At 42.5% G+C, this 23745-nt stretch overlaps 3 protein-coding genes across 3 annotated transcripts; all 3 read right to left on the reverse strand.

Annotated features, from left to right (window-relative positions):
- Positions 1-394: 394 nt before the first annotated feature.
- On the reverse strand, positions 395-15849 carry LOC106564863 (protocadherin Fat 4). The gene is made up of 30 exons (XM_014131331.3): positions 15645-15849; positions 13843-13908; positions 13375-13538; positions 13059-13103; positions 12837-12926; positions 12611-12700; positions 12014-12121; positions 11804-11917; positions 11602-11695; positions 10322-10434; positions 9938-10111; positions 9590-9718; positions 9169-9324; positions 8828-9008; positions 8401-8534; positions 7363-8310; positions 5105-5230; positions 4429-4674; positions 4055-4153; positions 3701-3873; positions 3348-3499; positions 2898-3205; positions 2638-2748; positions 2324-2515; positions 2132-2226; positions 1817-1978; positions 1298-1486; positions 1026-1103; positions 812-851; positions 395-726 (listed from the first exon to the last, which is right to left on the reverse strand). Exons 1-30 carry the CDS (start codon positions 15721-15723, stop codon positions 649-651), a joined length of 4734 nt encoding a protein of 1577 aa, XP_013986806.1. The 5' UTR covers positions 15724-15849; the 3' UTR covers positions 395-648.
- A 3278-nt stretch (positions 15850-19127) lies between these two features.
- On the reverse strand, positions 19128-20473 carry tsep (TsetseEP). The gene is given in 2 exon segments (NM_001141380.2): positions 19128-19642; positions 19673-20473. Coding segments are annotated over 2 exon segments (621 nt in total). The 5' UTR covers positions 20172-20473; the 3' UTR covers positions 19128-19520.
- Positions 20474-20476: 3 nt separating this feature from the next.
- LOC106564862 (uncharacterized) lies at positions 20477-23727 on the reverse strand. Its single transcript, XM_014131330.3, has 2 exons — positions 23517-23727; positions 20477-21279 (listed from the first exon to the last, which is right to left on the reverse strand). The coding sequence occupies exon 2, from the start codon at positions 21269-21271 to the stop codon at positions 20477-20479; it is 795 nt and encodes a 264-aa protein (XP_013986805.2). The 5' UTR covers positions 21272-21279; positions 23517-23727.
- Positions 23728-23745: the final 18 nt, after the last annotated feature.

Here is a 23745-nt window from a genome sequence, read left to right on the forward strand (position 1 = left end):
TCCATTAATCATCCTGATCCTTTTGCTGACATCTGGGTAGTGTTCATTAGAGCATCCAACAAAAAACTAAAATGAGTCTTATTGGACAAGTCCAGGTAGTCCCGTTTCAATCTGTTTTCTTCCGTTTGGTGCATAATGAACATGAGTCTGTTGTCTCAAGGTCGAGCCATTTTCAAAGGTTTGAGTCTAAGCATTAGCATAGAAAAATGTTAGTAAAAATAATAAGACACTTTCTATCCAGGGTATGTCTTTTTTATTAGTTAAACCTAAATGCAGTGAAAAGTTGGTTCAGGTATGTTTGGTGACAGAGGAAATATATACAGCCATTAGCACTCAAACAATATATTAGCATATAAAATAATTAATAGTAAGTGCTATTCTTAGTGCTAAAATGTTCATATTCATATCAGTGCCTTTTTTCTTACATTTATTGGCCAAAGGACTTTGTTTGTTTTACAGAGAAATGCTCCTAATATGGGCGCAGCATAGACTGTAGCCAGCAATTGACGGTCAAAGCATTAGTGCAATAGCCAACCAATAAGTCAGAGTAAACTAATCATTCCTTGATTGCAGTGTTGCTCCATCTGTCTCACTGCTCTGGTACACATTCATTGTGTGGGCTTGTTTGTGTTTAGTTGTCAGTGGGACTTAAAGAGAGGAGTTGTCGCTGTCACCATCTGGGACTGCCTCCTGTGAAGTCTTACTCTTTCTCCATGGCCTTGGCCCCTAAAAAACAACAGCATGGATCATCGCCCTTAACCAACAATCGCACTGCATATTTGAACGGCCTGTGTTTGGCCTGGCTTCTTACCTGTTCTGAGCCTGTTGCGGATGCCTTCATATCTTTATTTCTAAAGCAGAAGAAAAGGCGGATGAGAAAGAACTCGCATAGTAGCTGTCTAAAAATGAGAAAGTTTTGATTTGAAATATTACTCGTTCAATTGCATCCCATCATTTAATCAGTCACAAATGAATCTAAAGTTAAGACGTCATATGTATTGCATATTCAAACAACAGTACTTTACGTGTAAGATTCATTTCGCCTATCAATGTCAAAGCTTTCCCTACAGGAGTCCTCTATGGGTTCTTTCATCCTTCTGAACCTGAAAAGAAATGGAGATGTTGAAACGGTGGTTAGCCTAGAATAATTTGTATCGTAGTCATTTTAGGGATAAGGGGGTCATAATTGCAAATATGGCTAGTGGCAAGGGCTAGATTAATTATCATAAGTAATTTCTTGCTAATCTTAACTTAATGTTAATAACAAACACTAAGCAAACATGAATAAGCTACTCACTTGATAACAGTGAACGTCACCATCGCCACCAATCCCAGCAGGCTCAGGCCGAACAGGACCCCCAGGACAATTACTATGACCTGGTCAGAGGCGGGGTCGGCTGACTCCTCCTCCACCACATGCTCCAGCCCCGCCCCAAACACCTTCTCTAGCTCCGCCTTCACCGTGCCCGCCTCGCTCTGCAGCTTGCTGTGGGCGGCATCAGAGAACGGCCATTAGGGGCTTATTCTCGAGAATGCAACGTCACATTACAGATTTTTCAGACAGATTTGTATCGTGTAGAACAGACATGGATGTTCATCGTGCCGAATAGAACATTGTGGAGGCAATGTTGCGTCCAGTCACTGTATGTCTATGTCAACTACTAAAGAATGTTCAAAAAAATTCCCTTAATGAGACCAACCCCAGACACACCACCCTCAAAGTTAAACTTTAATCAACAATGGCTTTGATTTTCTCATTATAGGATGGGCTGCTTTGTTGTGGATGAAGTGATTTTCGACAACACATTGGTCTTACTTTTTGACGTCTTCGGCAGGGATGACTTCCCCGCCGTCCACGGCAATGAAGCTGACGTACGTCTTGGCGGCGCCCCCAGATTCCCGGGATGCAACAGCTTCTCTGTTGGTGCTGGAAATCTCTATGACCTTCACGGTCCAGCCCAGAACTCGCCCTAAAGACCTAAGAGACACAGAGAACGAGAGACATATGAGAAAGACGGAGCAAGAGCAATAGAGTATTGAAAGTGGGCAAAAGGACCCCGTCTAACAGCCCCACACTTTTGTGTGGTCCATATTGTGTGGTACAAAAATATGATCAGTTCTAATATCTTACTCTTCCATCTCAGGGACCTTCTTCTCCACAACATTGGTGGCCTGGTTGAGGGAGATGACTACGACATCATTACTGGCACTTCCCTGCACGTCCACCTGGGGGCAGAATAGAGCGGCATACTGTAACTACTGTTGCAAGTGAGTTAAGTCATGTGTGTTACCATATGTACTGTACACTGTTGTCACCACTCACCTCCACCCTGGTTGTAGCATGGAGTCCTTTAGGATCTGTGGCCTTCACCAGGACGGCGGTTGTCTTTCCTTCTAATCCCACCGCTGACACCACGTACACCTGGCCCGTGGAACGGTCCACGTCGAAAGACGAGCTGGACTCCGTCAGACTGTAGTCCAGACGACCGCTGTCACCACTGTCTGGGTCTGTGGCCTGGGGAGAGGGGCAAAGAGTGGGGGGGTAGGATGGAGGAGCTGGATGAGAAAACGTATGTCAACTTTGACATGGCACCAGGGATGTAGGGGTTTCCCGCTGTTCACTTTTGCATCCCTTACCAGAACTTGGACCACAGGGTATTTGTATGGGGCAATGCTGAAGATCTTGGCTTCATAAGTCTTTTCCTTGAACTCTGGGGCCTCGTTCACATCTTCCACCTGCACCCTGACCTGAGAGGAAGAGTGAGGGAAGAGAGTGAGGGACGAAAGACTACTTGTGATTCGAAATCTGTTCCCCCATATGATGAGATCTTTTCAGCTAAGCAACACCTCTAGAACTTCCTCTAATTCTGGTCGCCAGGTACCAGGATGGGTCATACCATTGCGACGGCAGAAGTAGGGGGAGTCCTGGAGTCTACTGCCTCCACCTCCAGGATGTACCACTCCTCAGTCTCTTTGTCCAGTGGCTCTTTGGTGGTGAGGGCTCCCAGGGCATCGACGGAGAACAGGTCTGTGTGCGTGGTCAGGAGGTAAGTGACCACAAACACGGGGCTCCCTGGGGATGCCTTCACTGTCCCCACGGGTCTCCCCTTTGGTTCGTTCTCCGGAACGCTGAAGTTGTAGGAGGAGCTCTCAAAGGCCACGTCCACTCCAAGGCTGACAGTCATCAGGAAGACCTGGACATTGGCTGTGAGGGGAAAAGACAGAAAACACACACAGATTTAGTATCCATCATTATTCAGACTAACATACGAAATAATACACTCTAACTCAACGTTACAAAAACACAGAGACAAACACAAGTCCACTTGCTATGCTCGATCCCTGACCTGTGGAGTTCAGAGGAGGCAGCCCGCTGTCCTTTGCCATTGCAGTGAGTTCAAGCAGTGTGTCCTCCGTGACATCAGAAAGGTCAGAGGCCACGGTCACCTCTCCTGTGCTACCATTCAGGGCCAAGCGAGGGGAGGCGCCTGAGGAGAAACTAGATAGCCAGAGGAGGAGCATTTGGCGCATAACTCGGTGTAAATACAGACACATTTCTTCAATATCGTTAAGGATCCATTTAGGCCTATTTTATTCCTTAATTTGGACTTGAAACTCATCTCTACAGTATCGGCTCTACGACTGGGAGTAGAAAGTTCAAAAGAGGTGTGTGTGAGTTGGACAGCAGTGCACGGCTAACCTGTAGGTGACGAGAGCGTTCAGGCCCATGTCCTTGTCTGTGGCAAAGAGGGTCAACAGCGCGTCCCCCACCTTGGCGTCCTTCACCAGGATGCTCTTAGTGTACGTACTGGCACTGAACACCGGCGTGTTGTCATTAACATCTGTCACGCTCACTCTGATGCTGGTCATGTTCTGGTGAAGCGGGGTTGGAATCGTTGAAACCAACTTTGTGTAAGAAGGTAGGCTGCACAGAACTTTGATATTGTGTGTTGTGGTTTATAGTGTTATGATATGGTACTGCTATGGTAATGTCGTACTGATTTCAGGGTGAAGGGTCCCTATAAATTAGGCCACTGTGTTTTGTATATAGTACCTGTCTCTGTGGTGTCCCCTTGTCCGTGGCCACAATGACCAGCTCATAGATGTCCTTGGTCTCCCGATCCAGAGGACCCACAACCAGTAGCATCCCATCCTTCAGCACAGTGTAAATACACAGTGTTACCCTAACAACATTGCTCATGATTAAGCGTGTATACTGAGATGAAATGTCCTGAGAAGAAACATGGTTTGCCAATGATGAGGTCATCAAAAGCGTCTGCTTTTTTTGTTTGTAGTGTTTGGTCATTTCTTAATCAAAATTATTGACACCTCAGTAAACGAACCTGGTACTTGATCCAAATTCTCATCTAACAAAATGCATTATGTAAAGAAGGTTCACCGGAAGCTTCATTATTTGTTTGGACTCACCTCTCTGAAGCGAAATAGCGTGGCAGATGAGGAGATGGTGATGGTGACTTCTCCGTTGGAGCCGAGATCTGAGTCTGTGGCCAGGATATGGTACACCTCTCCTGGAGACTTGTCAGAGTACTCCCCCTCAGGGAAAGGGATGGGGTCTGGAAGAGTAGGGAACTGGGGTGTGTTGTCATTGTAGTCCAAAACGGTGATGTTGAGCTGGGCTGTGGCGTTCAGGCCACCTTTGTCCACCGCCACCACCTGAACACAGTGAGAGGGTTAAGATCTTAACAGGTGACGTAGTTGACAGCCCTTAACATGTAACTTCCTTGAAACTGTTGACTCCCAACGTGTAACATTGTTGACCGTCATGGACTCGCTGAGCATCTTAAGTCAAATTATCAGCCTGCATTTGCCTATCCACGTCGTACATTTTTATCACCGATATGACTTAACAACATGAGCAAACACAATGTTCACTTTGGTGTCTGGGTGGGGTTGAGGTCCGGGTGATAGGAAGAGATAGATTGTCCTCCAGTTGCGTCCTTGCCCATCGTTAAGATATGGAAAAGTTTCCCCCCTCTACATAGATTACATTTATGGAAGTATACCTAACTGTTATTGGGGCTTATATTTGGGTGTAGACCTTCTGAGAAATGCAGCACATGTAGATTGACATGACGTAGTATACCTGTAAAACATAGTTATCTTCTGTCTCTCTGTCCAAGGTGATGTCATTCTTCAGGGACACAACACCTTGTTTGTTTATGTTGAAGGTATCACTGGTAAATATGAAGTGACCATTCGAGAATCCACCCTAAAAGGAAAACACAGAGATCATGGTGTCAGTTTATCATTCCAACATTAGTCATAAATGTATTAGTGGGATGGATGTATTGACATATCTTCAGATTGTTGATATCGTCATGAAATACACCATTATATCTCGCCATTATGTATTGTCATCGATATACAGTACCAGTCAAAAGTTTGGACACACCTACTCATTCCAGGGTTTTGGGGTATTTTTTACTATTTTCTACATTGTAGATTAATAATGTAGACATCAAAACTATGAAATAACACATGGAATCATGTAGTAAGCAAAACATTTTTAAACAAATCTAAATATATTTGAGATTCTTCAAAGTAGCCACCCTTTGCCTTGAGGCCAGCTTTGCACACTCTTGGCATTCTGTCAACCAGCTTCATGACGTAGCCACCTGGAATGCATTTCAATTAACAGGTGTGCCTTGTTAATTTGTGGAATTTATTTCCTTCCTAATGCGTTTGAGACAATCAGTTGTGTTGTGACAATGTAGGGGTGGTATACAGAAGATGGCCATATTTGGTATAAGACCAGGTCCATATTATGGCAAGAACAGCTCAATTAAGCAAAGAGAAACAACAGTCCATCATTACTTAAAAAAATAGTCACTTTAAGACATGGTCAGTCAATCTGGAAAATTTCAATAACTTTGAAAGTTTCTTCAAGTGCAGTCTCAAAAACCATCAAGCGCTATGATGAAACTGGCTCTCATGAGGACTGCCACAGGAAAGGAAGACCCAGAGTTACCTCCGCTGCAGAGGATAAATTCATTAGAGTTAGCTGCACCTCAGATTGCAGCCCAAATAAATGCTTCACAGAGTTCAAGTAACAGACACATCTCAACATCAACTGCTCAGAGGAGACTGCGTGTATCAGGCCTTCATGGTCGAATTGCTGCAAAGAAACCACTACTAAAGGACACCAATGGTCCAAGAAACACGAGCAATGGACATTAGACCGGTGGAAATCTGTCATTTGATCTGATGAGTCCAAATTTGAGATTTTTGGTTCCAACCACCGTGTCTTTGTGAGATGCAGCGGAGGCGAACGGATGAGCTCTGCATGTGTGGATCTCACTGTGGAGCATGGAGGAGGAGGTGTGATGGTGTGGGGGTGGTTCCTGCTGACAGTGTCTGTGATTTATTTAGAATTCAAGACACACTTAACCAGCATATTGCTACAGCATTCTGTAGCGATACGCCATCCCATCTGGTTTGTGCTTAGTGGGATTATTTGTTTTTCAACAGGACAATGACCCAACACACCTCCAGGCTGTATAAGGGCTATTTGACCAAGAAGGAGAATGATGGAGTGCCTCATCAGATAACCTGGCCTCCACAATCACCTGACCTCAACCCAATTTTTTAAAATGTAACCTTTATTTAACTAGGCAAGTCAGTTAAGAAAAAATTATTGTTTACAATGACGGCCTAGGAACAGTGGGTTAACTGCCTTGTTCAGGGGCAGAACGACAGACTTTTACCTTGTCAGCTCGGGGATTTGATCTTGCAACCTTGTGGTTACTAGTCCAACGCTCTAACCACTAGGCTACCTGCCTGCTTCATGAGATGGCTTGGGATGAGTTGGACCGCAGATTGAAGGAAAAGCAGCCAACAAGTGCTCAGCACATGTGGGAACTCCTTCAAGACTGTTGGAAAAGCATTCCAGATGAAGCTGGTTGAGAGAATGCCAAGAATGTGCAAAGCTGTCATCAAGGCAAAGGGTGGCTACTTTAAAGAATCTGAAATATAAAATATATTTTGATCTGATTAACACTTTTTTGTTCCTACATGATTCCATACATGTCATTTCATTGTTTTGATGTCTTCACTATTATTATGCAATGCAGAAAATAGTAAAAATAAAGAAAAACCCTTGAATGAGAAGGTGTCCAAAATGTTGACTGGTACTGTATATATTTGCTTTGATATATATATATATATATAGTAGTTGATATATCGTCATTGTTATACCGTAATCGATATACAGTAGTCAATATTTTTCATATCGTGTAGATATATCACTGATCTCAATGTAGATGGTAATGTTATAGATATTGTTTATATCATAACAAAATATAATCGATCTCATGATGATAATGACAGTCTCATTTCTCTGACCTCATCCTCGTCGGTGACCTCCAGGGTCACGATAGCCGCTCCACTGGCCAGGTTCTCAGAGACGGCGACATCGTAGCGCTCTGCACTGAACTGAGGCGGGTTGTTGTTCACATCTTTCACCCACACCACCACTGATCCATTCCCAACGAGGGACGGGGTCCCCCCATCTGCAGCCTGTACCATTAGGTTGTACACCTTCACTGCTCCATAGTCCAAGGCCTGAGCCAGCCGCAGTTCCCCAGTGGAAGAGTCCAACTGGAAGAACGCCACGGTCGAGGGAGGGTCTTGCTGAAATATACTATAGGTCACTGTACCATTTGTGCCTTCGTCAAGATCCACTGCTTCTAGGGTGACCAGTGTCGTTCCCACAGACTCTGTTTCTAAGACCTCAACCTCATATTCCGTCTTGGAGAAACTTGGAACATTGTCGTTGATATCAGATACTTGAATGAGCAGGGTGGCGGTTGCGGAGAGAGCTGGACGACCTTGGTCCTGAGCCACCACCTCCAGGCTGAACTCTGCTTTGGTCTCTCTGTCCAGCACCCCAGCCAGGGACACCATCCCTATTTTGGGATCGATAGCGAACTTCCCCTCACCTCCACGGAGGGCGTAGCGGAGCTCCCTGTTGAAGCCGTCGTCCGCGTCCGTGGCTGTAATGGCAGTGAGGTTGGCCCCTACCTCCGTATCCTCCGGGACCAGTTGTGTCACAGAGCTGGCGCCAAACACAGGGCTGTTGTCATTGATGTCTATCACTTCCACCACAACGGTTGCCTCATCGCTACTGGTGCCATCCGAGATTGAGATCTGGACTGAGTAGTTCTTTTGGGTCTCATAGTCCAGTTTGACCTTAGAGGTGAAAACGCCTTTGGAGTCAATGGCGAACTGGTTGGCGTCTGTCAGGACCTGAAGTGTCACGGGAGCTACTGTTGTTACTGCTATGAATGTCACCTGTATATGGGGTGACAAAAATGTTATAGGATCAATCTGGTTGTTTTTTTTTCAGATGAAGTAGAATTTAGCGGTTCTGGGGAAGTTCACCTTGACAATCATCGTCCCTGGATCCATCTCTTCCTCTATCCTCCCATGGTAAGTGTTCAAGAGGAACTGGGGTTTGGAATCTCCAGGTGCCTGGATCTTCACTAGCACCGAGGAGGAACGAGATATTATGCCACCTACAGGACAGGAGGAGAACAGTCACTTTGGGTTACAATTTCTTTGGGAACCCATAACCAAACCTCCAGCTGTTGACTGACTAGCCTCCTGTAGATATACACTATTCCTCTCATATTATTTTAGTCTACAGTGTATATATACTATGGTTACTAGACTATGGTATGATTGCTTGAGTTCTTTCACATATCTTAACTTTACGTTCAGATTAATTCCGCACTACAATGCGCTCCACAAAATTGTTTACATGACACTACCTTCAAGTTCTCTATACAGAGAGTGTACCTAGACTCACCGTCTCTTGCTGCCACATAGAGAGGGAACTGAAGGACCTTGTTCTCCTCCAGAGGAATGTTTTTTTCCAGCTTTATCTCGCCTGTATTTTCATCGATGGAGAAATATCCTTCCAGGTTCCCAAACTCTATTGAGTACTTCACCTGTCCATTAGCACCAGCATCCAGGTCTGCTGCTTCAACCTACCAATCGCATGGTGTGGTGACAAAGCAATACCATTGTTTTCTTTTTACAATCGTGTTACTATGGCTATCATATGTTTCCCACATTGTAAATGGCTCTGACAAAACTCTTTAACAAACACAGTGACGAATTGAGGTTCAAGGTTAGAAACCATCTCACCTGGGTAACCAACATCCCCACTGTTTGGTTCTTGAAGACCTTGCCCTCGTACATGGAGCTCTTAAATTGAGGACTGTTGTCATTCTCATCCAGGAGGGTGACGTTCACATCAGCCAACACAACGTGGTTAGGTGGGTCATTTTCCCGTGCTTCAATCTTCATATTGGATGTAAGGGAAGATATGGGAAGGTGTTAAACAGCATATCAACTGACGTCTGCACTCCCCATTGTGACAGACTTCTTGATAAGACATGTTTTATTAGATGGTACAGGACACTGCCAAGTGCCATTAGACCTGGAGTTTGCACCTTTTTAGACATATTTACAGGTTCGTTGCTGATTTATTAGTTAGTGTGATTGTCTGCTGCTAAATGGATAAAAGTTGTAGGTCTGAGTACTGTTATGTTTCAGAGGGTCTGACCTGAAAGATGAAGTTTCCAACAGTCTCCCTGTCCAGGTCAGCTGAACTCTTCACTATGACAGTTCCATCCAAGAGTATAGAGAAAGGTACAGACTCCGGAAGGATCTGTAACGTTCCCACAAATCCACCCTGAGACAAAGACAAAATGGTTTCATGTCCAATTGGGAGGGGAAAAAAATGAAGTTTTAGCGTGACAAATGATTTGGCTCATGTAGAAACAGACACAACTCAAGATACAAACGTGTAAACTGTTTTGATATATGCACTTATTGACATCGCATCTCTTTTTTTGTAAATCCATCACCCATTTTTTTTATGTGTAATGAACCTCTAAGCCACTGTACCTACCTTGTCCAGGTCAGTGATTGTGACTCTGAAAACAACTGTGTCTTTTTGAGAGTTCTCCAATATTGCGACAGAGTAGCTGGCTTTGTCAAACTCTGGAGCGTTGTCATTAACGTCCTCGATTGTAACAGACACCAAAGCGTCAGCGGTCTTTAGGCTGTCATCCTGCTGAGATGCCTGGAAGGAAGTGATAGATGTTGATATTTGACATCTGCAACTTGGGATGTATACAATGGTCACCAGCCCTCCTAATGCCCATACCATGTTAACTGTCTTAATGCACTTATGATTGTGAATAAATCTACAGTGACGATGAACTGAGAGAAGTACGGTTTTACTTAGAGTAGTCGTAAAACGCTAGAATGCTATAGCTACAATTCCCAATACCTTGATATTGACAGTGACTGTGGGTATCTCCTCTCTGTCCAGCCCAGTCACCACAGAGATGACTCCACTGTTTGTGTCGATGTTGAAGTTACTGAGATACTTGCTTGGCGATACTGAGGTAAAGTCACACAACAACATTCCACCACAATGTGAACAGAACCCAAAAAATTTCCTCATACATGCATTTTCATGCAAATATGATATTCTGATGCTTTCCATATGCAAAGATACACTCTGTGACCAAATGTATGTGGACACTTGCTCGTCGAACATCTCACTACAAAATCATGGGCATTAATATGGAGTTGGTCCCCCCTTTGCTGCTATAACCTCCTCCACTCTTCTGGGAAGGCTTTCCACTAGATGTTGGAACATTGCTGCGGGGACATGCTTCCATTCAGCCACAAGAGCATTAGTGAGGTTGGGCCTGGCTCGCAGTCTGCGTTTTCAATTCAACCCAAAAGTGTTCAATGGAGTTGAAGTCAGGGCTCTGTGCAGACCAGTCAAGTTCTTCCACATCGATATCGACAAACCATTTATGTATGGACCTCACTTTGTGCACGGGAGCATTGTCATGCTGAAACAGGAAAGGGCCTTCCCCAAATTGTTGCCACAAAGTTGGAAGCACAGAATCGTCTAAAATGTAATTGTATGCTGTAGCGTTAAGATTTCCCTTCACTGGAACTAACGGGCCTAGCCCAAACCATGAAAGACCGCCTCAGACCATTATTTCTTCTCCACCAAACTTTACAGTTGGCACTATGCATTGAGGCAGGTAGCGTTGTCCTGGCATCCGCCAAACCCAGATTTGTCCGCCGGACTGCCCAATGGTGAAGTGTAATTCATTCCAGAGAATGAATTACTCGGCAATCCCGTTCTGTGAGCTTGTGTGGCCTACCACTTTGCGCCTGAGCCGTTGTTGCTCCTAGATGTTTCCACTTCACAATAACAGCACTTACAGTTGACCGGGGCAGCTCTACAGTAGCAGGGCAGAAACTGGACAAACTGTCTTGTTGGAAAGGTGGCATCCTATGAGGGTGCCATGTTGTAAGTCACTGAGCTCTTCAGTAAGGCCATTCTACTGGCAATGTTTGTCTATGGAGATTGCATGGTGGTGTGCTTGAGTTTATACACCTCTCAGCGACGGGTATGGCTGAAATAGGCGATTCGACTAATTTGAAGGGGTGTCCACATACTTTTGTATATATAGTGTACTTGTTTCATATCAATTTGTTTTCTTAAGACTGATGGGAGTTGTAGTCCAAGCCTAAGTAGATTACCTGAACTGATGCTGTAGACTATAGTAACATTAATGCCAGTGTCTCCATCTTGTGCTTTTATGCCCTCTGGCTGGATGGTGAGGAAAGGCCCTGTCTAAAGAGGAGATGATGTATTAAATAGACATCACAGCCATAGCAACACAGTAGCTTTATTAAGGAGACATATGACATTTTGTAGTCTGATGGGTATGATGACACTCACTTGGTCTTCCTGTATGGTAGCCTGGTAAAGGCTGTGATTGAAATAGGGATTCAGATTATCAAAGTCCGTAATGTCAAGAAGAACGTCTGCTGTGTCGAAGAGATCACCATTATCCTAAAAAGAAGGATCCCAGAAGCAATATTAATAGATAAACATGGATATCCATTTATGGACCAATGGGGTAGGGTGTGATATGGTGAGATCACCTACCTGCGCCTCAACTGTGAATTTGTAGTTTTGGGCGATGTTGTAGTTCAGAGGTCTCTTCAGCAGTACAGCCCCATCGTTGCGGACCGCAAATTCAGCGGGTGCTGGGTCCTTAAATAAGGTGGAAGACCAAGTCATTGTGGAACAGTATCAGAGGAAGAATCAGATGAATCTATTGTCATAATTTCCATTGGGTTATCCAATACCTGCTATAGATTATAGACTTACATAGCTGTATATATTTTTGTAAGACAGTTCTATGGACAGTTTAGACTAGCTGTTTACTTTGGTGAATGTGACATATTGATCACGTCGCTGTGACTAACTTATGTGACCAAAAAGATTCGAACCTGGATCTCCTGTCCATCCCTCTAAGCTAAGGGAGGTAATGTAGCTCAAGTGTGGTCATAGAACCACTGCTGTTACATTCAGGTCCTGGTCTATACTTTTTTATAAGTGTATCAGGCGTCTCAGAGTAGGACTGCTGATCTAGGATCAGGTCTCCCTTCTTATTTATTATTATCTAAAAGACTAAACTGATCCTATATCAGCACTTCTGCTCTGAGACTCTTGGTGAATACAGGCCCATGTGTAACTCACCAATATGCGGTATGTAATTCTGTTGTTGTTTATGCTGATATCGGCATCCACTGCTTTCACTCTGATCACCTCAGTATTCACTGCCTGAATCTGGAGAGATAAAACACATGGTGGTTAAACACGTAAACAACCCGTAGGGGCTCATGCTCTCCATTGTATTGCAAGGTGTAAGACAGGAGTATTATGTTTTTGCCAACTCGTCTTCTGTTGACTGATGTACTCTTACCTCAGATATCGTTTTCATGTACACCTTTTGCTCAAATATTGGAGCGTTGTCATTTAGGTCGGTGAGGATAAGTTTTCGTTTATTTTCTAGCTGAAGTGATAACAGTTGTTATGGCAACAAAATGCACTTCTCATACAATACAATATATTGTTACAATCCATCATATACCGTTACAGCATACATACTAACCATTGTAGTTTATAATCTTTCAATTTTACTTACCCCGCCATTCACACACACAACAGAATACCAAAGTTGCCCGCCAACCTACAAGAGAGAGAGGGGGGGGGGATAGGGGGGGGATAATTGTAAAGTTCAAAGCCCTTTGCAGCATGATCATCAGGAATTAGCCTTCACCCATTTTGTCAATAAAAAAAGCTAAGACCTAAAGTGAACCATACTAGACCATGAATGACGTTGTATAGCTCTGATCCAGAGCGCTACTGCGCATTCCTCTACTGTAGGAGTTTAGCAGAGGCACGCGCACCAACACCCTGGACCAGAGCTAGACATTGTAGAGCAACCAGAACCATCTCACCTGTGGTAACAGATCTGCGTCCAGCGCCATCTTCGTACGGACTGTTGCATTTGTACTCCCAGGGGTGTAAACTAACTCAAGAAAATGGATGTGTTCTGGAAAGGCATCCGCCGCAAGCCTCACGGTATTACCCACGGGGATCTCGTTGAGGACTTCCACTTCCCCTGTTGTAGCATCAGGGGGAGGCAAATATTCATTTTGGTGATGTATAGTACCAGCAATTTGTTTTGAATGTTGTTGAATGTTTCCCCCATTACAGTCAATATATTGTAACAAAGGTTGTTACAAAAAAGACAATCCGTTCTATAAATCTAATTTTCTCCCCTCATCCAGGCATCTCTCTTTTCCTGTGTAATCGTTTATTAAGAGAAATACCAGTAAGACAAATTGGTTTGGTGACTCATGAACAAATATAATACTTGAATGGATATGGCATGGATGACTGCAATGAATGACTGCATTGATTACCCTCATATTCCTCATCCACAGTTCCCAGTGTTAGGTCTGACCCTTCAGCACAGTTCACTGATGTACCTAGAAATAAACATTAGGGCAAACATGGTATTGTTTATGTGGATCTTTAGCATCATGAAATGGCAAATTACAATCTCTAATCAGAATTCTGGTGAATTATTTTTGAGTTGTGTCAATATCTCCTGTATTGCCTGTTTTGCATGTTATTTTGACATTAATGTGTCACATCAGTTTGCAAACAATGTAAACAAATATTTAAAAAAATCATTGAGTTAATAAAGCCGCATACAAACATGGTCTCTTTTTTGCTTTTTTTTGAATAAGGCAGCTCCTTAATGCAGGTGTTTCAGCCTAGCTCAGTGCTTTCTGTGGTGGTGGGGCAGCCAGCAGAAAATACGGAGCATAGGGGTTGGTAATGTTCTCTAGTTACACCGTGATTGGCTCAGTGTTCTGTCACTCATGGGGACACTATATCCCTGCAAAATCTACGGGGAGAACTCAAAAATTCAAGCCCCTTGGGTGCTGCCATAAAGTTACATTAGAAGTGCCCATCCAAGAAGTCTCAAGGTCATTGGCCACAGATAAAATCATTATATCTACCGTAGATTTGTTGGGACTGATCATGTCAACATCATACTTTCAAAATCTTAGCTAGCAAACTAGACAAGCAGTCATCATCATGAATCACGTTGACAATCTACTGGCAAATCCTTTTCAACCCTTGTCATATGAAGATAAATAATGGAGAGAAATTATAGATAAAACGTATTGGTGCTCATTGGCCATTGGACATAAACATTACACAACAAGTTGGAAATCGCAAATTCAACAATGAGTGGTTTGGAAGGAATCAGTAGCGAACTGCAAGCGTTGTAAAGCAATCACTAGCCTGCTATTCAGTGGTGGGTGTGTGGTCCAAGTCTGGGTTTAAGGGTCTCTTTTCCAAGCTTAAAAGGATAAACATTCAACACCATGGGCCATAAAAGGTTGAAAACATTGTCTATGCTGTTAATCCAGCATGACCTCTGCCATGTTCAAAACAACTGTAAACTCGGAAATCTCAGACTTCAGTGAGTTCAAGACAACTGGGACCTTGGGAAAAAATGAGCTCCTACTGGGAAAAATACGTTTTTAACGGTCATTCAATTCGGAATTCCATGTCGGGAACTCAGGCCTCTTTGTAAAGATCCAACCTGAAGATCACTGACGTCATGATTCAACCTTGTTTTTTTCCGAGTTCCCAGTTGTCTTGAAAGCACCATAAATCCAGAGAATGCCAGACTTTGATGACAAAGTTTGAGGACAAAATTGTTTAGTGTTGTGTAGTGGCTTTGCTGGCATGCATCTCCCCCCCAATTTTTTTGGGGGGGGGTCTGCCCTACCAAGATTGACATGCTAAAATTGCCACTGTAATTAGGCAACAAAAATCTATGCGTCATGGTCTAATGGCATCGCTCTCGGATCCAGCCACATATATGCCTCTCCCTACCGGTTCATTCCCCGCATTTACCCTTCCTACTGTTACTCCAACTTGCCTGTCTCCCCCTCCTGTTTACTAACGTCTAAATGAAGTGTCAAAAATACATAATAATAAAATAATAAATAGCTTATATGTGTAAAATAATATAAGAACATACATTTAGCAAAATACAAAGGCAAATCAATTACCGATTTAACATTTCTAATTGATCTTAACCGTTTTCTATTAATCTACTGTATACAGTATTCCCCAAACCATGTACCGTATTGATATCATACCAATCTTCAAAATATAGCCACAAACAAACTTTACTCACTGATGGGGATGCCCGTGACAACATGAACACATAGAGAGCCTGAGAGGAGTAACATCCACATAAAACGTATAGCCCCCATATTGGATGGTGATTGTCCCTACTTTTCTACCCCCTGCTACAGTAAGTACCGTCCACAGCACCTGCTTGACCGACTGATTTCCTCAATAAAGGGAATATTGAAATGGCCACACTTTATTTGCCCTACAATATATTTATGACTTGCCATTAAGTGTTACTGCCTGACTACAGGGATATAAACAGGTCCAAGGGGCACTGACAACACCATGAAATGTGTTGCGCATTCATTGTAACAGCCACATACAGATGTAGGATCTTAATTTGAGCCAATTTGCTATGGCAGGAAAATAATCCTACAGCAACAGGAAAGTTGAATTATGATGTGGATTATAATTAAGGGATTTCTTTTAGGGGTTGATACATTTTTCGTCAGGGCAAATAAATTCTGAAATCAATGTCCAAATTACAAACTTTAGAAGCCAAATACACTTCAAGTTTGCATTCCCTGCTGTGCAGGATAATTATCAGCAACAAAAGAGTGATCAAATTAAGATCCTACATCGGTAGGGCGCTACGTTGTAGTATGAAGTCTGTTTCATTTCCTTGTAAGAGGAAAGGGAGTGCTTTATAGTTTTAAACTTCTTCGGGATCGGTGTCCCGTCCACAGGACGGTTGAGCTAATGTAGGCTAATGCGATTAGCATGAGGTTGTAAGTAACAATAACATTTCCCAGGACATAGACACATCTGATATTGGCAGAAAGCTTAGCTATTAGAGTGAGAGAATACCATGCTATTGTTTGAGGAGAGTGCACAATTTTGAACATAAATTAATAAACAAATTAGGCACATTTGGGCAGTCTTGATACAAAATGTTGAACAGAAATGCAATGGTTCATTGGATCAGTCTAAACCTTTTCACATACACTGCTGCCATCTAGTGGCCAAAATCTAAATTGCACCTGGGCTGGAATAATACATTATGGCCTTTCTCTCGCATTTCAAAGATGATGGTACAAATAAAATACAAAAGAACGGTTGTTTTTTTTCCTATGTGTTATCTTTTACCAGATCTATTGTGTTATTCTCCTACATTCCTTTCACATTTCCACAAATGTCAAAGTGTTTCCTTTCAAATGGTACCAAGAATATGCATGTCTTTGCTTCAGGACCTGAGCTACAGGCAGTTAGATTTGGGTATGTCAATTTAGGCGAAAATTGAAAGAAAGGGGCGGATCCTAAAGAGGTTCAGTGAGTGTGCTTTCAGCCTTCCCGCCACCAACATATCAATGCCAAAAATCATATAAATTGATATGGATAAAAGTTTATCCAAAATGGACTCCTAAGCTTGGCAGCTCCATGGTAACATGGTGTTCCAATAAAAACTTCCTGTAACTGGTACACTGCCTGTCAAACACACCTCAGCCTTATCACTAAGTTTACCGATATTGAGATAATGGTCAGACCCATACCTAGGATTTGAGTTGAGGTTGAGCTGTATGTCTGTCTCGGAAAATATCTAGTGCATTTCAATTCAATTAAAACATATGTATGCTGCAGGGAAATTATGCTTTAATACTCTCACCTCAGATTAAATAGCCAGTTGGCTGTTACTGTACAAGTTTCTAGTCCTGTTTGTGGTGACATTAAACTATATATTCAATAAAAACTGAGTGAGAGATGAGGTTATTTTGAAACAATGTGATTTGAGAAATCGAGACTGACCACCTTATGACACTGTAACAAAGTGTATACTGTAAACCGTCTATAAATAGACCATCTTTGACTGTAATCAGTGAACTTTGACCTAAATCACAGCTGGTGTGACACACACAAAGATACACAGTAGTTATAAACTACTGCTTGAGAAAAATGGATTTCACTTGATATGAGAATAAATGTGTGAATCTATTTAAATGAATGTAAACAGGTCATTTTCTACAATATTGTAATGAGATGATTTTGAATAAAACATACATTTTGAATATGAGAAACTTTAATAAATGCATTGGAACAGAAACCAAGTTAAAGAAGCTAATTCTGTCTTTCTCTTCATGAATCCTGTTCTAGATGTACATATCTGCCTATAGCATCCCACACCTGGGAACTATAACACAGGCATAATCAATGAACTACAGGATATTCTGATTGGTCAATCTCAGTGCAATCTTACAGTGAATAGAGAATAAAGAGTGGGAAATAGATGGGCTGATTTAATGTATGCTTTCTTTGTTCGCTAATGCATAAATGGTGACTTATTCCCTTTTATCAACAGTTGGCTTATGATTTATAACAAATTCGCATTCTGAATGAATGCTTCATAATGAGTCTACTTTGACAGTTTATACCAGTTACCCGCTTGTAAAACCACTTTACTCATCTCTTTCTACTTTCACAAACGTTTTAACTATAAGGTGTGGTATCGGTTTGTGGTTAAAGATGGTCGTACTTTTTTCTGCTTTTTAGCGGAAACAATTTACTGTAGGGCTCTATTCAATCTGTGTCGCTAAAGCGTTACAGATTGCGAGAAAGAAATGTAAAGGTAATTTCCCATTGAGACGACATATGCAGCGTTTACCGTGACTGCGCAGTCGCCAATGAAATTTGCCTTAACATTTCTATCACGCTGTAACGCTGAACATCCGCAATACGAATTGAATAGAGCCCTTAGTTGAATCTAAACAAGAAGCTGTTTAACCAATTAGAACAGAGCTCTTACAACACTGTGGGAAATTATAAACTATTGGCCTTGGTTTTACAGAAAATCAATTATGCACAGTTGCATTAGTGAAAGAGAATTACGATTATTAAAGGGCAATCTGCTGTTCAAATAATAACAAAGTGGGTACCCCACCACTGTTTTGGTAAAACTCTGAGGGATAGGGCTGAAGAAATGTAACCACCCTGAAATTCATAGACACTACTCTTATTGGCGACAAGGCAGGCCCCTTAGGATTTAGATAAATCATAAATAAAATAATATTTTAATAGGCATACTAAGGCCTTTGAAAAAATGATGTATGCAAGGATAACCCAAAGTGACAAAAAAGTTTGTGCGGACATTTCACTGAACTATTAACAAATCGTTTACAAGAGTATATCATTTGACTTGGATACACCTATCGAAAAGCTTAATCTAAAATGTAAGGCTGTATTACACCATACTTATATTTTTGATGTCATTTGAGTCTTTGTAAACAAACTATGTATACCTTTATATCACAGTGATTTCGAGAAGAGGTTTGGACCTATTGGCGTAGCACAACTGTTTGAGTGTTTGACCGACAGTCTACGGACCCGGGTTGGAGTCCCTGATGAAGACAGCTTCGCTGTCGAAACGTTGGTTATTACATTTTTGCATCTGAGCTCTTAGAGTGTGCGGCTTTCCTTTATTTTCTGGAGTCCTGGTTGGAACACACTATCATTGTCACAGCGGTCGATGAAAGGGGACCAAGGCGCAGCGTGTAGAGTGCTCATTCTTACTTTATTTTATGAGAACACTTAAACAAAATCACAAAACGACAGCCAACAGTTCTGTAAGGTACTCAGACAAAACGGAAAACAACTACCCACAAACCCCAAACGAAAACAGGCTGCCTAAGTATGGCTTCCAATCAGAGACAACGAAAGACACCTGCCTCTGATTGGAAACCATACCCGGCCAAAACATGGAAAACAAAACATTGAAATAGAATACTAGAAAAACCCACATAGGAACAGAAAACCCAAAATATATACAAAACAAACCCCCCTGCCACGCCCTGACCATACTACTATGGCAAATGACCTCTTTCACTGGTCAGGATGTGACAATCATGCCAATCTCCTGGGCTGTCAGTCTTTGCAAGCATAGCTCCATTTACATCCGATGTAGCTTATTCTGTTCCAAACCAGGAACAGGTTCTGTATTCTGTTCCAAACCAGGAACAGGTTCTGTATTCTGTTCCAAACCAGGAACAGGTTCTGTATTCTGTTCCAAACCAGGAACAGGTTCTGTGTTCTGTTCCAAACCTGGAACAGGTTCTGTATTCTGTTCCAAACCTGGAACAGGTTCTGTATTCTGTTCCAAACCAGGAACAGGTTCTGTGTTCTGTTCCATACTTGGAACAGGTTCTGTATTCTGCTCCAAATCAGGAACAGGTTCTGTATTCTGTTCCAAACCAGGAACAGGTTCTGTATTCTGTTCCAAACCTGGAACAGGTTCTGTATTCTGTTCCAAACCTGGAACAGGTTCTGTGTTCTGTTCCATACTTGGAACAGGTTCTGTATTCTGTTCCAAACCAGGAACAGGTTCTGTGTTCTGTTCCAAACTTGGAACAGGTTCTGTATTCTGTTCCAAACCAGGAACAGCTTCTGTATTCTGTTCCAAACCTGGAACAGGTTCTGTATTCTGTTCCAAACCAGGAACAGCTTCTGTATTCTGTTCCAAACCTGGAACAGGTTCTGTATTCTGTTCCAAACCTGGAAAAGGTTCTGTATTCTGTTCCAAACCTGGTAACTGGGCTGCCATTGGGCTGTATTGTAGTTTTCTCTAGAAGTATAGAGGTTGATTATAATCTATAAGAAATCTACACATATTAAGAAGTGATTGTATGTTAAATAATTTGTAATAAAAAAATAACTTTATTCTAAATAATTGTTTAAAAAGTGACTTAGGGTTATGGTCACTGCTGTAGGTACAGTGTAACAATAATGAGTAATTACAATAGTGTTGCACTGTAGACCTACTTACAGGAGCACTGTAATAAATGATGTCCACAGTTATTTCCCCATTCGTCCTGTAAGATGAACCCTTTTGACTCTCTTTGGCCCAGTCTACAGAATGACACAGCATCGCCTCTCCCGCTGAGGCTTATGGGAGTCTCTGCCCTCGGGCATACTGACAGACACATGATGTATTTTGCTCTCATGAGGCATTGAGTCACGTGGCATGTCAATCACAGACTCCCTTGACGGTGTTGGCCTGGGACTCACAACAGAGGCCCTCTTGATGTTGACCCAGTCATGTTGGCTGACAGCTGGTTGACAAACGTTGGTGTGGCTTCGAGCTGGAGTCTCTTGCCACTTGACTGCTTTGACTAACATAATGGATCTGGTGTACCCAGCTTGCCTTAGCAGCTCTTCCAGTTCCAGATTACGGATGAGCCTGACCAAACCCCTACTGATTCGATAGGTGTTCTGGCGATCAAAGGTCCTCACATCCTCGTGTTGGGTCACATAGACTTTATCCAACACCATGCCAGGGTGAAGACTGATGATGATACGGTCCATATTGCTGTCATCATGGTGTCTTTTGTAGTTGTGCCTAACGTATGGTGGCAGGTCACCTGCCCCTAGGGTATTCAGGTTGCCCACCTCATAATACGGAAAGTTCTGGTTGGGGAGCAGTTGATAACAGTTACCGTCACACTCGAGTCGGTTATCGAAGTGATGGAAGCCGAACTCCTTCCTTTTGGGGTTGAACAGCGCCAGCAGGTCACCATTGTTGTCGAATATGACGTAGTTATGGGAGAACCAGTAGAGCAGGTAAAGCCCATGCCTGGGCCAAGGCCTACCAAAGCCAGACGAGTTGAGGTGTCCAATTTCATTTAACGTTTTAATGTTAGCCATCGTTACACCTGAAGAGATTGGAGGAGAGGAGAGAGGAAAACAAAATGTTTACCCTACAACTACATGACATGCCTGTCATACACAATATAGCTACACTACATGACAAAAAGTATGTGGACACCTGCTCGTCGAACATGTCATTCCAATTTCATGAGTATTAGATATGGAATAGGTCCCACCCTTATTGTGCTGATGTTATTTCCAGATGCAGTTTGGAACTCGGTAGTGAGTGTTGCAACCAAGGACAGATGATTTTTACGCGCTTCAGCACTCGGCGGTCCCGTTCTGTGAGCTTGTGTGGCCTACCACTTCTCAGCTGAGCTGTTTTTGGTCCTAGAAGTTTCCACTTCACAATAACTGCACTTACAGTTGACCGGGGCAGCTCTAGCAGGGCAGAAAGTTGACGAACTGACTTATTGGAAAGGTGGCATCATATGACGGTGCCACGTTGGACGTCACTGAGCTCTTCAGTAAGGCCATTCTACTGCCAATGTTTGTCTATGGAGAATGCATGGCGGTGTGCTCGATTTTATACACTTGTCAGCAACGGGTTTGGCTGAAATAGGCGAATCGACTAATTTGAAGGGGTGTCCTATACTTTTGTATGTATTTCTATGTGAGAGTTCCACAACGTTGTGCCCTACTGGGTAGAGTGGACTGAAGCCAAATACCTTTGTTTCCTGATCCTGCCACAACCTATAACAACCTAACCACTCTACCATCCTCATTCTCTGAGCCACAAAGCTCAATATATTCTAACCTCATTCTGCATGTAATGCTGCTCTCAAACTTCATACTATATGATCTGAGTTGAAGAAGTTGAGGTCAGTAACTTGTGAACCTTGTCAATATTCAAACACTCAAAAATATTTTGTCAATTGTTTTGATTATTATTAGTACTGGCTGATACTGTAATTCACAAACTATACAATAATAGATGTTTGATGTTACAGATACGATGCCAAATGGAGAAAACAACCTTTAGTAGCCGTTACTATGTTGCCATGAACACACACACACACGCGCGAGCGAGCACGCACCGTGCGCTCTCTCTCTCTCTCACACACACACACACACACACACACACACACACACACACACACCAGGGGCGGAAATCCCGGGGGGGACGGGGGGGACACGACCCCCCCCATCCTGGGAAAAATATGATTTGTCCCCCCCAATATATCACTGAAACATAACTATGTAATTTAAATAATATGAATAATACGCAATGAAAGCAATTGTGCTGATTATAGACACTTAATAGCGCGTTTTTAAGTTTCAAAAGATTGCGACCCCCCCACCCTTGCCTCCAGTTCCTTAGTTGGCAAGGTAACAGAGGGGTCGTGTCTACTGTCTGAAAGGCAGTCAATGAACGTAACTGACGTGAGGTTAATCCAGTCAATCGCGCACACACACTAGCTGAATATGCAGAGCTAGCGCGCAAATATTAACTATTAAGCTAGCTAGTACCTATTCCATTTATGTGGCCTCGTCAAAGATGGAATCTTTGCTATCGTAAATTTATTCCAAGATCAGCATGCAGATGATGTAAATTAGTGCTTCAAAGTCCCTGTGATAAGGTTAGCGATAAACTGAAGTCCAAACTGAACAGAACTACACTCTCTTCTACCATTGTCTTAAATATATTTAATGGTCTCGGTACAAAAGCTAAATTGACGCAAGGGAACTTTTATTCATTTATTTATTTATTTAATTTCACCTTTACTTAACCCGGGTAGCAAAGATTATAGCAAACACCACTGAAACGGAATTGGTGCTCGCTAGCTTTGCAAATTCAGCTATTGTTGGAAGCCAGCCAATATGAAACAAACTATTAAAATTACAAAAGGTTGCAGCATATGTTGTGTAAATGGTGAACTCATACAGCTGTCAACTCTTGTCATTTTAATCCGTTTCACATTTGCTAGCTACCTTTTAGATCGAAGCCCAAATAGAATGATAAAAGATAAGATGATAGAAGCCCATCTCCTACTGTAAATAACCTACAGGAGTACGGCAAACACCTTATTTCTTTGGTTCCTCAATATACATTTACCATATTACAATGTAGGCTATGTGTTACAGCACTACTTTTGGTGTCCCCCTCAGGAATTGCTCTTGAGAAAATTTCATGTAATTGTCCCCTCCAAAGTTGATATCAGATTTTCGCCCCTGACACACACACACACACACACACACACACACACACACACACACACACTCATACATTCTTGCCCTGTACCTTATTTATGAAGTAGATCTGTTCTTTCTGCTTTCTTGCTGTGCGTATGCTGTGTCCTAGTGAGTGTTTTACGGGTATTATCCTGGTAGGGCTGGGAGGCTGGAATTTAGGAAATGAAACCGAAAGTACCACATTTTTTGCATGTCAACATTAAAGACTGATTTTGAAACTGTACAAAAATACTTTTCATGTTCTATTTAGTTTGTCAAAGGTTTACAAAGGCTATACT

This window comes from Salmo salar, chromosome 12 (assembly GCF_965601325.2).
Source record: "Salmo salar chromosome 12, fSalSal1, whole genome shotgun sequence".
Classification (NCBI taxonomy): Eukaryota; Metazoa; Chordata; class Actinopteri; order Salmoniformes; family Salmonidae; genus Salmo; species Salmo salar.

Coding starts and splice junctions, on each gene's coding strand:
- LOC106564863 (XM_014131331.3), bottom strand. CDS start 15,723: ATGGGGGCTATACGTTTTATGTGGATGTTACTCCTCTCAGGCTCTCTA. Junction 2,227..2,323: donor ATGCTACAACCAGGGTGGAG/GTGAGTGGTGAC, acceptor TTCTGCCCCCAG/GTGGACGTGCAGGGAAGTGC. Junction 1,487..1,816: donor CCTGCCGAAGACGTCAAAAA/GTAAGACCAATG, acceptor TGCCGCCCACAG/CAAGCTGCAGAGCGAGGCGG.
- LOC106564862 (XM_014131330.3), bottom strand. CDS start 21,271: ATGGCTAACATTAAAACGTTAAATGAAATTGGACACCTCAACTCGTCT.